The sequence below is a fragment of the Barbus barbus genome (genome assembly GCF_936440315.1).
Source record: "Barbus barbus genome assembly, chromosome: 16".
Lineage (NCBI taxonomy): Eukaryota > Metazoa > Chordata > Actinopteri > Cypriniformes > Cyprinidae > Barbus > Barbus barbus.
The window spans coordinates 11500256-11513495 of NC_136744.1; the positions used below are offsets into that span (position 1 = coordinate 11500256).

Here is a 13240-nt window from a genome sequence, read left to right on the forward strand (position 1 = left end):
CCCGTAATTTGAGACATCCCCTCTTCAAATGAGATCTGTGCTGAAATCAAAAGATCTCAGTATAAAATATTACTCAAGTTCTTCCAAGACCAAATATTCTAAGCTTTGCTATCCACATTCATTTTATACCTCTATACTCCCATTGTATGTCAACAATTTGTTTCTAAATTAAACAGAATATTAGAAGAAACACCTGAAACAAATTCAACACTGAAAGCACAACTGGAATCTTCTGAGTGACTTCTTTTTGCACACACATTTGCACACTTAAATTATTTTTAACACAGCATTGCATTGCATTGCATTGACCTGTTTGCATAGAATATAACCAGTATCCTCTAAGGGAGACATTTAGAAACAAAACATTGACCTCTCCAACTCTCCATGGCCATAGTGTGACCGGCCCGCCCTTACAAACACACACACGTATACACACACCAGGGGTCCGCACTCACCCAGGGTCATCCTTTATACCAGACCTGTCCTCTGCGTCAGCACAGTCACTGTTGGCATAGAGATCTCTGACAGCATCATAATAGCTTTATTTAACACAGACATACACAGGAGCTTGACAGCTCACCCTGAATGTCTTCTGTCTCTATTAAGACCAAGGCTAAAAGTCAAGGCTCTTATATTTATGTGAAAGGATGTGTGACCCCCTTGTGTGTGTGGATATGACAGGCCTGATGGCTTGATAACGCACTCAACGATGTGTTAAAGCGCAAAGAGTTATGCAAAATTAAACATAAGGAGTTCCCTGAGACATCAGCGTATTCCATCTTAAAGCTCTTTTTTGCATTGCAAGGGGACCAATAATGCTGTTATTATGTTTCTGTTGGCACTGGAGCCGGTTGTAAGTTCGACTAACTCTCTGGCCAACGGTCAGGGCACGTTAATTGCTGACTAAACGCGGTAAGATTGCCGAATGAGTTTTAAATGCAAGAAAATGAGTCACATGCTGTACTCTCATTGTTTGAAACGATGCATGGCTTTGTTTAGACAGTTGACTTTCCCACAGCTTTCCCCACACACATTAACACAAACACACACATACAAACAGACACAACTTTCTGTGCCTGACTGGCAGGGTCAAAGGTCAACTTTCTATTGAGTCATCAGAAGGGGGAGGTTCTGAGAGGGTGTTGTTGTGGCAATTTAGAGACCTTGATTGGCAGGGGGAGGCGTGGCTTTTGTCATGCTCACATATGGCAGCCGAAGTCGCATTGTTAGAATGCTAATCTGTGGCACTGTGGGTTAGTCACACCTCACGCACACATACACACTGATTTTCTGTGTAAATGCTGCGTTTGAGTGTGTGTATGTGAGCGGCTCGCAACATATTCAACAGCTCAATTGACAAGCGAGCTGAAGAAAGACTGTTACGTCCTCCGAGAGATGACTCAATTTCAGTCGCACTGTTCTGTGGGACCACCAGCGCTAAATTCTACATGCTTGGAGCATCAGTGAATCTCTAATCCACCGACAAATGTGCCTTTTGTCTGTAGGCCACAGCAGTGTATGTCTTTATTAACTGCTTCGGTGCAATTTGTTATTCATTTATGTGTAAAAATATCTTTAAAGGTCAAGTGTTTAATGTTCACTATTGTTTACATAAGGCTAGTTCACTTTGCAGCTTCTTTCCAATAAAGTTTTTTGGGCATTTGTGGGCAAAAAAAGGTCTTTTGTCAATAGTGTAGCGGTATATGAAGCACAGTTCACACTAAGTAAGCTAAGAAGCAAACTAAGCAGCTTTCTGTTGGTCAGCGCTGCAAATTTGCTTAACCATCTTGAATCCAATCTGAAATCTGCATAGGGAATGTTTTTACCTTAATGCATAATTTCCAGTCATGTGGATTCCTATTGAAATGACTGCATTTCTATCTGACTGACATAACATCAAATGACCAGTTATTGTTTAGGGTGCGTTTATATGACATAGTTGATACCACAATGATAGACTGTGGAAAAAGTAATAAATACAGATTATAAAATACATATAAAACTCATACATTATTCTGCTCTGCATGTCTAGAAAACTAGCACAAACAAAAATTACAACCAACATTTTTTTGTGAAACCTGATTGGAAAATTTTGTTGAAATTGCCCCTAGTGACCATGTCACCTTTAAGTGGTAATAGTTCTCCTTATCAATATGAACTGATAAGACTTTCATATTAGGGTGTGTATGATTATGGGCCATCTGTACAGTATTGATGGCTTGTTTTAATGGTGAAACAGGGTGTTTCCAGTGAGACTACTGTACTACTTTTCATTGAGAGAGAGAAAAAGAAAGTTTTGTCGTTTTAATGACTCGCCCTGGGGTCAGTTGTTTTTGCTTCCTGTCTCTGTGGGTCAAATTAAACAGCCCCACTGTTGGAACGAGCTCGCACCGCTTTGACACAACCATAAATCCTGAACATACACTTACAAACATACATACTCAAGAGAGACCTGAGCTGCTTGGCACCCCCTGAGCCCCTTTACTCCCGATATTCTCTGCAGTTCACAATTCAGCTGAATATCCACCGCACTGGTTTTACCTCCTAACCCCAGTCTGACATCAGAGTTAAAGAGGCTTAATATGTTAACAGCGTAATGCCAGGAGGAATTTGAGCAGCGCTTTTCGACTGATTATCAGACCTCTGCTTGGGTCTTTCTTGTGCTGTTTTTTTTCTCTGAATCAGCGGGGTCCAGCACGACATTGCAACACTTTTCAGCTCTTATCTTTTGATGAAGGATGGGATAAATGTACTAACTCTCTCCTTCTGGATAAAGAGCTCGGGTAGACTGAGGAACAGCTGAGAATTCTTCACAGCATTTCTTTTCAGCAGACACATTGAGATAAATGTCGTACACGCACACACACACACACAAAATGTCAGTGTCAAGTAAGATAGGGTCCTAAATTAACTCTCGCTCTCTCATAGTCTCAATGCACATGGGTAGTTGACATTAAATACTTTTGGGAAGTTAACAAGGCGAATCTAAGATTTCACTGAAAGGGGAGCTGAGCATGAGTTGATGTATAGCTCAGAGTAATATTTATTTCTTTTGCCATATTTGTACTTTAAAAAAATAATAAGTCTCTATGCAGAAACATTTAGAATGAGCTGCTTAGCATAAAGGTGTTTAAAATAAATTATCACTTGTTACAGGGCAATACAATACAATTTTCCTCACACATTTACATGAATTTGAACCTAAAATCATGATTTTAAAAAGTCAATGGGTACATTAAATGTCAACTACTCTTATACATTTGCTCACACACATTTCTCATACTGTGCACCATGTCAATCAGCACAGCCTGTGAGAAGGTGAGGATCTCAAAGACAGGGGAGAGGAGGAGGAGTGCAGGGGGCACAGGCACCCTTGCCAACTTTCTTAGGCATGTGTGTTTGTCTATGTGCATGTTGCCCGCTCAGGCAGTGTTACCATGCAACTGTTCAAAAACACAGCCCATAATATTTACACAGTTACATTTTTTTCCACTCAGACCTTCGAAGTACATAGAGGAGGAATGAGAGAGAGACAGAGCGCAAGAGAAACGGAAAGAAGCAGAGAGAGACTTATATGCAATTAAAGTGAGCTCTATGAATGAGTGTGTGTGTGCGCGTGCGTAGGAGGTCAAGGGTTTGTGTAAACAAAAGGACTTTCTGACCAATCAGCATACTTTCCGTATCTGGTGATGTTAAAGATATTCCAAAATAGACCCCAAAATAAATAAATACAGTGGCGTGAAAAACCATTGGCCTCAACATGATGTGTAGCTTTTGAGGATCTTTTGGTCTACTTCACGTTGTCAGGCAGGTCCTATTTAAGTGATTTCTTGATTGTGAACAGGTGTGGTAGTAATCAGGCCTGGGTGTGTCTAGAGAAACTGAACTCAGGTGGGATAAACCACAGTTATGTTTTAACGGAGGGGGGGCTATTTTTTTCCCTTCAGAAAAAAAACCCTTCATTCAAAAACTGCATGTTGTGTTTACTTGTCTTATCTTTGATTAATATTTAAATTTGTTTGATGATCTGAAACATTAAAGTGTGACAAACATGCAAAAAAATAAAAAATCAGGAAGGGGGCCAACACTTTTTCACACCACTGTAAGTGTGTTATTATTTTGACGTCCTTGTGTTGTTCCATGTATGTTTTTTTTTTCCAGTGAAACACAAAAGTAGGCATGTCTATCTATCTGTCTATCTATCTACAGGTATATCTCAAAAAATTTGAATAATGTGAAAAAGTTAATTTTTTCTTGTAATGAATCTAAAATATATGAAAGTTTAACTTTTTCAAATAAGTTACATGTAAACTAAAATATTTCAAAAGTTTTTTTGTTTTAATTTTGATGATTAGAGCTTACAGCTCATGAAAGTCAAAAATCAGTATCTCAAAATATTAGAATATTTACATTTGAGTTTCAATTAATGACCATCCATACAGTATAAATTCTGGGTATCTCTTGTTCTTTGAAACCACAATAATGGGGAACGCTGCTGACTTGGCAATGATCCAGAAGACAAACATTGACGCCCTCCCCAAAGAGGGTAAGTCACAGAGGGTCATTAATGAAAGGGGTGGCTGTTCAAGGAGTACTGTATCGAAGCATATTAAATGCAAAGTTGACTGGGAGGAAGAATTTGGGTAGGAAAAGGTGCACAAGCAACAGAGATGACCGCAAGCTTGAGAATATTGTCAAGCACAGCTGATTCAAACACTTGGGAGAGCTTCACAAGGAGTGAACTGAAGCTGGAGTCAGTGCATGAAGAGTCACTACGCTCAGACGTCTTCAGGAAAAGGGCTACCAAGCCACTTCTGAACCAGAGACAACGTCAGAAGCATCTTACCTGGGCTAAGGAGAAAAAGAACTGGACTGTTGCTCAGTGGTCCAAAGTAAATTTTGCATTTCATTTGGAAATCAAGGTCCCAGAGTCTGGAGGAAGAGTGGAGAGGCACAGAATCCAAGCTGCTTGAAGTCCAGTGTGAAGTTTCCACAGTCAGTGATGATTTGGGCAGCCATGTCGTCTGCTGGTGTTGATCCACTGTGTATTCTGAAGTCCACAGTCAACGCAGCCATCTACCAGGAAATTTTAGAGCACTTCATGCTTCCTTCTGCTGACAAGCCTAATGGAGATGCTGATTTCATTTTCCAGCAGGACTTGGCACCTGCCCACACTGCCAAAGGTACCAAAAGCTGGTTGAATGACCATGGTGTCACTGTGCTTGATTCGCCAGCAAACTCGCCTGACCTGAACCCCATAGACAATCTGTGAGGTATTGTCAAGAGGACGATGAGAGACACCAGACCCAACAATGCAGATGACCTGAAGGCTGCTATCAAAGCAACCTGGGCTTCCATTACACCTGAGCAGTGCCACAGGCTGATTGCCTCCATGCCACGCCGCATTGATGCAGTAATTCATGCAAAAGGAGGCCCAACCAAGTATTGAGTGCATAGAAATGAACATACTTTTCAGAAGCCTGACATTTGTTTAAAAAAAATTTTTTTTTATTGATCTTATGTAATATTATAATTTTCTGAGACACTGAATTTTGGGTTTTCATTATCTGTAAGCCATAATCATCAAAATTTCAAGAGATAAAGACTTGAAATATTTCACTCTATGTGTAATGAATCTATATAATATATGGGTTTCACTTTCTGAAATGAGTGACAAAAAATATTGAACTTTTTCATGATATTCAATTTTTTTTAGATGTACCTGTATCTGTCTGTCTGTTGTCTGTCTCTCTTTTAAACAAACCAGTGTATAGCAAACATTCAAAGATAGTCTTGACAAACTTTTCACTTCTAGTTAAAAATTCCAGTATATGGATTTCAATTAATTTCAATTTTGTTTGCTTACATTTCAAATTGTCCTGTTTGGAACCTTAATTCAAATTCAATTCAGATTTATCAACATGGTGGATCATAGTCATAACATTATACAGACACAGAATTTATCACCTGCTTTTCTTCAGCTAACAGAAAAACCTGAGGAAGGATTCAAGTGGACCTCTTATGTAATACTTTATGAATAAAACTCTGTCTCTATCATCCTCTCTCTCTAGTTGAGGCATCAGCAGTGGAGTTTGGTCATGGAGAGTGCCGTTCCATCTGACCGGGGAAACTACACATGTGTGGTGCAAAACAAATACGGGACAATCAAACACACTTACCAACTCGACGTGCTGGGTATGAACACACAACCCAACACACCACACATTCAACCTTTAAATCACTTACCTTCATCACTGACTACCCTCCGTCTCTCCATCTCTCGTCCAATCAGAGCGCTCTCCTCATCGACCCATCCTACAGGCGGGACTCCCGGCCAATCAGACGGTGGTGGTGGGCAGTGATGTTGAGTTCCACTGCAAGGTGTACAGTGATGCTCAGCCACACATCCAGTGGCTCAAACACATCGAGGTGAATGGAAGCCAGTATGGGCCCAATGGCGTCCCCTACGTCCACATTCTTAAGGTACAGTATCAGAATAATGCATGTAGGAACCACTTTGAAGGGGATAATTCAAACTTAGTTTTTTTCCAAAAACAAAGTATTTTAGTATGCCTTTTTATTAATATTACAGTAACTGTAATTTGTTTTGATTTAAAACAATGATTTAAATGCTTGGATTATAGTTTCTTTTTCTCACAGAATACGAAGATATAATTCTTAATTGTTTTCTTGAAACTTTTATTATGAAAACATTTTTAGCTTTTGCTTGTTAGAATGGTCCATCATAGATGTTGAAGGCATTTTTTGAAATGTGTCCAAGTGCAGTTTAAATTAAACCACATATTAAGTCTCATGTGAGCTTTGAGTGACTCTTAGAGCACCTCCCTTGACTCCTAATCCCACCCATGTTAGTATTTCACTATAGACTCTGCAACTGGAGAACTGGGGGTCTCTCGCTCTCTTTTTCCTCTCAGAGTTGTGAGAGAGGAGGCAGACATCTGTTTTAGGCTAAGCTAACCGCCGCGGTGGCGTCGCGCAGGGAGACAGCCATTAGCTGTGCTGCCCCACTCACTCTTCAGAGGAGAAGGAGGGAGGGAACAAGGGAAGAGGCTCCCGAAAAAGCCATGGAAAAAATGAGTGCGGGAAGTGAGGGAAGGGCCGAGTCAGCAGGCAGAGGAGGGGAGTGCGTCGGCTGGCCAGACCGCCACGCTATTTTAGACTCCCACATAATTGAAACAGTATTTTACTGGGAGCCGTGTGCCGGCTTTTCCCTTCCCCGCAGTCTCATCTACGCGCCCTCTAAAGCTTTCCCCAGCCCTCCCAGACCGAGAGTGCTGAGCGACAGATCATGTGTGGTGCAACGCCTGCGATCAAGGGAAAGAACGGAAACTGAGAATAAAGCAAATGAAGCATCTGAAAGAAGCACAGAAGCATACGTTTAAGATTAACCCACTAACTATAAGAAGCCTAATTAGAAGGAAGATCTTTTTTGACCTGAAAAGAATGTCAATGAGTTAATTTAAATTTTAATGATGTACAGTGATAAATGCCATTCAGAAACAAATTCTTGTGAATTTTCTGTTTAGTTTTTGTGCATTTAAATTGAGGTAGCAAACAGGAATTCTGATTGAAATTAGAATTTGACTTTAATGAAGTAGATTTACAAAAAAAAAAAAAATTATAAATAATTTAAAAACTTTCAATGCTTTTTTTAATGTATATGTATTTAGTAAATGTTATTTTAAGGCTTTCAAGTTCAAATTCAAGTACTGTTCAACTTCCTATACTAATGCAGATAATGCCTGGCTAAACTGGATTTTGGGAGGTTACTAGGTTTTTGCACTAAAATGCCAGAGTGGCGCAACTGTTTTGTGAATTTGCCCCTAAGTGTATCAGCATCTTTAAAAAGTGGTAGAACAAGTTGCGGGAGCATTTTAAATCATTAAGTGTTTGTTCATGTGTGAACGTGTTCGCCTCTGACTAAGTGTGTGTATGTGTGTCTCTGCAGAGTTTTGTCAGTAAGGTAAAAGAGGCCCACGATATGCTGACTCTGTATAATGTGTCAGAAAAAGATGCAGGCCAGTACAGGTGCAGAGCCCACAACTTTGTAGGCATGTCAGAGAATACGTTCTGGCTCATGGTGTCCCAGCCAGGTAAAAATCTCTCTCCAAACAGCTGATGTCAGTCAAGACTTTGGTGGCGTAGTGTCAAACTCCCCTAAACTCTGTTTCTCCCTGCTCTTCTTGTCCCTTTTTCACACAATAAATAAGGTGACCTGATTCAAGAACTTGTTATGTAAGGCGAGTGTGTGTCTGCTTCATTTAAATGCTCGCTTCTTCTTCTTCCCCAATCAATGCAACAAGAGCATGTTTAATAGGAGCCGAGACTGTGCCACATGCACTTTCTTATTGATTTTCTCCTACACACAGCTCTCTTGAGTACTGGGACACACACTTCTACATAAATAGGTGTCAGTTTTATCTAGTGAGGGGTTTAATTAGGCTTAAAGCTGGTAATATTCTTCCCCGCTCTTTTTTCTTTGCACCTCAAACAGATCTGGATGAAAGCTAATGTGACCTGCTGCTGCTGATGGGGCATTGAATTTTCCACCAGGGTTTGGGGTTTTACTTTGCTTCTAGGTCATCTCTTCATGTGCAGGATTGTGGGATTTCTGGGTTACTGGTGATGGGTTAACTCTCGTTCATATCTTCCTCTCGGTGTCGGGTCTGCTCTTTTCCCAAGGGTTGTGGTTTACGCATCTTTCTTTCTATCTCTCCCTGCTTTTCCAGACTGCGGGAATAAATACTACGGATAAAGAGCTGGAGATTCTCTACCTGGCCAATGTGTCTTTTGAGGATGCGGGGCAATACACTTGTCTGGCAGGGAACTCGATTGGCTATAACCATCACTCTGCCTGGCTTACAGTGGTACCAGGTATTCTAGTCTCACTTTCTGGGGTTTCTCTTCACTCCTTTTCTTCCCATGTCTCCACACTTCCTATTTTCTCTATTGTCCTTGAGTGTTCATAGTTTTGCAGTTAAAATGTTTTTGAAATGTTTTCAATGATATTCTCAATGGACCTTAGCCAGGGCAGACGGCAATCAAATGAAATATGCCACCCAGACTAAAGTCCTCTGAAAAACAAGCCGGTAGTTTGTAATTGTTTTCAGATTTAAACATGACATATGCAGAGAAAAAAAGACTGTTTCCACTCGATAACACACGCGCTCGTGATGGAAGTGCTTGTCGTGTTTAATGGAGTATTTACTGATGGCACACAGTCCCAGTATTTGGGAGGCCCGATTCATTAATTCTTTCATCCTCTGCGCTCATCCTGTTATCCTGCTCTCCGTTCTGCTGCTGTAATTAAAATCGTGCAGAGCCACTGAACTCTATCTGTGGGGCTCATCACACAAGTGCCAAATAAGCCTCCTGGAGAGAGGGGCATTATGGGATGTTTGTACCTGCACGGGGGCGCGATAGCATGTTAATTAGTTTGTAAGGTGGCTGTAAATTAACTGCAGGCTTTCTGCTTTATAACTTTGAACAAAACAATAACATGATCTCTAATTTAACCATTAGCGGGGCTTATTTCTAAAGTTACTCTCTTTTCAAATGAAAGTCTCGAGGCTGTAGTTAGTAGCCAATTTAAGTTGGGTTTCATGTTTTATTCAAGTTGATAAACTGAATTTTGTGGTTATGTGTATTAGAAATAAACAGGGTCCAATATGAACCTTTTGCCACATAGGTGGATGAATAGAGAAAATGTACTGGCCAGAAATATTTCTAATCGCCCCTCAGCAGATTTTGTTCCTCTAATTTTATATTCCACATGTGTGTTGCCACATTTAGTTCTAGAGAAAAGTCTTTTTGGCCAATTTTGGTCCAAAAAGGAAAAGATGTTTGAAAATGGTTTGTATGTCTTTGAAACATTTGTGTTGCTTACATCAGTGAGGATCAGACATTATCATTATGTGATTATGCTACATATTATGTTGCAGTCCCCAGTAAAAATTCAGTTATTTTCTCATCAAAGCAAAGCTCAGCTAATTTTACTTGCATTTGGCACTTGTTTAGTGCTCGGACCCTGACCATTTTTAAACATTTTAATCGATCGTTGTGTCTAGGTACTTCTTTTAAATAAGTACTAAATTTGCAGCCGTTTAGAAAGTATGTTCTAAATACTATAAAGGTGTGTTGTATGAATATAATTCAGACACACTGCCATTCACAACAGTCAATGTTTCATCTATAGTGCAACACATTGGTACATTTGTCTCATAATGTCATCACTGCATGTCTAATCTGTGCTTTTGTGCTTTGTGTCAGCGGTAGAGATGGAGAGAGAGGATGACTATGCAGACATCCTCATCTACGTGACGGGCTGCGTGCTCTTCATCCTCACCATGGTCATCATTATCCTCTGCCGTATGCGGATGAACACGCAGAAGACTCTCCCCACGCCGCCCGTTCAAAAACTGTCTAAATTCCCCCTCAAGAGACAGGTAACAGAAAGTAGATACAAGATTTGATCAGCCTATTTCCTATATTCTTTCTCTTTTTAACGGAAAGCTGTTGTAGTATGTCTTTGGGCTATTGGTGTTTATGAAGACATACTGTGTGGATGTCATAGATGTGATGTGGCAGAGGGATATTCATGCTCTCCTGGAGACTGCCAGTGTTTATATCATGTTTCTCTCCTGGTGAAACTCACTCTCTCTCTCAGTTGTTTTAAACATTTTAAATCGCAGCAGCTGCAGCTGACACACACGGTCTCTCTAATCTCTGTCGCGCTCTCAATCTCTTCTTCTTTTTCCCTCAAGTTATTTCCAGCAATCAAAGCCTGACAATGTCACACTGGAATCAACGCAAGCTACATAATCATGTTGCAGTGTTTTTTTTTTTTTTTTTTTCATTCAAATAGTGTGTATGTGTGTGTGTGTGTGTGTGTAGGTGTGTATTTTGAGCTATTTATGATTTTAGAAATTATTGAGATATCATTGTCAGACAGTTTGATCGTCCTACTGCTGACATACTTTCACAGTGTCTCATGAAAGTCTACACAGATTTGCATTTCCTAAAGGAAATAGCAGTGCTTGCAATGAACTAAAAGAATAGAGCTCAAGTTAAGGCAAACATGCTGTTGTCATGACATTCAGCATATATTGTCTGTTGATTCTTGTGCAAAGACAGTTATGGATAGCTAAAAAGATGCAAATCAATGCTGGAGAGAAACCACAGATTATGATGAAAATATTACATTATGATGATGCCGTTGATGTTATTTGGAAGAAAGAAAAATGAGAGCTAGTTGGGTTGGTGGCTCCCAAGCACCTTTTTGGATACAAGACAACAGCAAAACTCTAGATCATAGCTCTGTGTGCATGGCAGCAGTGAAATGTTGCTTCACACAGTCTTCTGTGGTCCATAATGTGGAGATCTGACAGCTACAAACCTCTCTCTCTCTCAGAAGCACTCCTCTGAGGAACAGACACCATGTTTTTGTCTGCAACACACAACACTTCAGAGAAAATGGTCTTCTTATAATAGACATCTTGATCCTTCCTCTTTCTCTCTGTCTCGCTCTTATTCTCACTGTCTTATTCTCTTTCAGGGACAATAACATGCTGTTTTTATTCTTTACCCAAGCAGGTGTCCTTGGAATCTAACTCTTCCATGAATTCAAACACCCCGTTGGTCCGGATCGCCCGCCTGTCATCCAGCGATGGGCCCATGCTGGCCAATGTTTCTGAACTTGAACTGCCCTCTGACCCCAAGTGGGAGTTTCCACGTACTAAGTGAGTTACAAGCTGAAGTGAACATCAAATGACCATAATAATGGGAGTTTTGTCCCTTGCTGATTGACGATTCTGTTGCAGACTAACACTGGGAAAACCGTTGGGAGAGGGTTGCTTTGGGCAGGTAGTGATGGCTGAAGCCATTGGGATTGACAAAGAGAAACCCAACAAACCTCTCACTGTTGCTGTCAAGATGCTCAAAGGTGAGTGTGTGTCCAGATAGTATAAATTATATTTGTTGTTTACTGCATAAGAAATCAATCAACTGTCTTAACTTATGAATGAATGTCAAAAACATAAAAGAAAAATCAGTCCCAGTGCACAAAAAATCTCATAAATACAGTGTGTGCTTAACTGTAATTAAATAATAAATACTAATATACTAATAATACTATCCTACCGTTCAATATGTTGGGGTCAGTAACATTTTTCTGAAAAATACTTTTCTTTTGAACTTTCTATTCATAAAATAATCTGAAAAAAAAAAAATATATATATATATATATATATATATATATATATATATATATATATATATATATATATAATGTATACAGTGGTGTGAAAAAGTGTTGGCCCCCTTCCTGATTTTTTTATTTTATTGCATGTTTGTTACATGTTTCAGATCATCAAACTAATTTAAATATTAATCAAAGATAACACAAGTAAATACAACATGCAGTTTTTAAATGAAGGGTTTTTTTATGAAGGGAAAACTAAATCCAAACCCACATGGCCCTGTGTGAAAAACTGTTTGCCTGGAAGACTTGCAGTGATAAATGGAACCATGAATTCAGCTGTCTACCAGCCATGTCCAGCCATCTGTTTGTGACCTCAAGCTGAAGCGAACTTTGGTTCTGCAGCAGGACAATGATCCAAAACACATCAGCAAATCCACCTTGGAATGGCTGAAGAAAAACAAAATGAAGACTTTGGAGTGGCCTAGTCAAAGTCCTGACCTGAATCCTATTGAGATGCTGTGGCATGACCTTAAAAAGGCGGTTCATGCTCAAACCCTCCAATGTGGCTGAATTACAACAATTCTGCCAAGATGAGTGGGCCAAAATTCCTCCACAGCGCTGTAACAGACTCATTGCAAGTTATCACAAACGCTTGATTGCAGTTGTTGCTGCTAAGGGTGGCCCAGCCAGTTATTAGGTTTAGGGGGCAAGCACTTTTTCACACAGGGCCATGTGGGTTTGGATTTTGTTTCCCCTTCATAATAAAAAAAACTGCATGTTGTGTTTACTTGTGTTATCTTTGATTAATATTTAAATTAGTTTGATCTGAAACATTAAAGTGTGACAAACATGCAAAAAAATTAAAAATCAGGAAGGGGGCCAACACTTTTTCACACCACTGTGTATATATTAGGGATGCAACAATACAATTAGCCTACGTTTCAATACATACCTCGGTTTTTTAACACGGTTTTCGGTTCGGTTCGGTTCGGTTCTGATGGCTTGACACATAAGTGTTTT

At 39.8% G+C, this 13240-nt stretch overlaps 1 protein-coding gene across 7 annotated transcripts in view; it reads left to right on the forward strand.

The window, feature by feature from the left end:
* The window catches only part of LOC306882611 (fibroblast growth factor receptor 3-like), a 45409-nt gene that overhangs the window by 21469 nt on the left and 10700 nt on the right, over positions 1–13240 (forward strand). For 2 of the 7 annotated variants that reach the window (XM_079437344.1, XM_079437341.1), the window contains exons 6-11: positions 6072–6195; positions 6293–6483; positions 7970–8114; positions 10291–10466; positions 11611–11759; positions 11841–11962. In XM_079437344.1, the coding sequence (XP_079293470.1) occupies positions 6072–6195; positions 6293–6483; positions 7970–8114; positions 10291–10466; positions 11611–11759; positions 11841–11962 (907 nt within the window). Of the gene's footprint in view, positions 1–6071; positions 6196–6292; positions 6484–7969; positions 8115–8750; positions 8896–10290; positions 10467–11610; positions 11760–11840; positions 11963–13240 lie in introns of all 7 variants that reach the window. The other 5 variants (XM_079437346.1, XM_079437343.1, XM_079437345.1 and 2 more) reach the window with 3 other exon arrangements.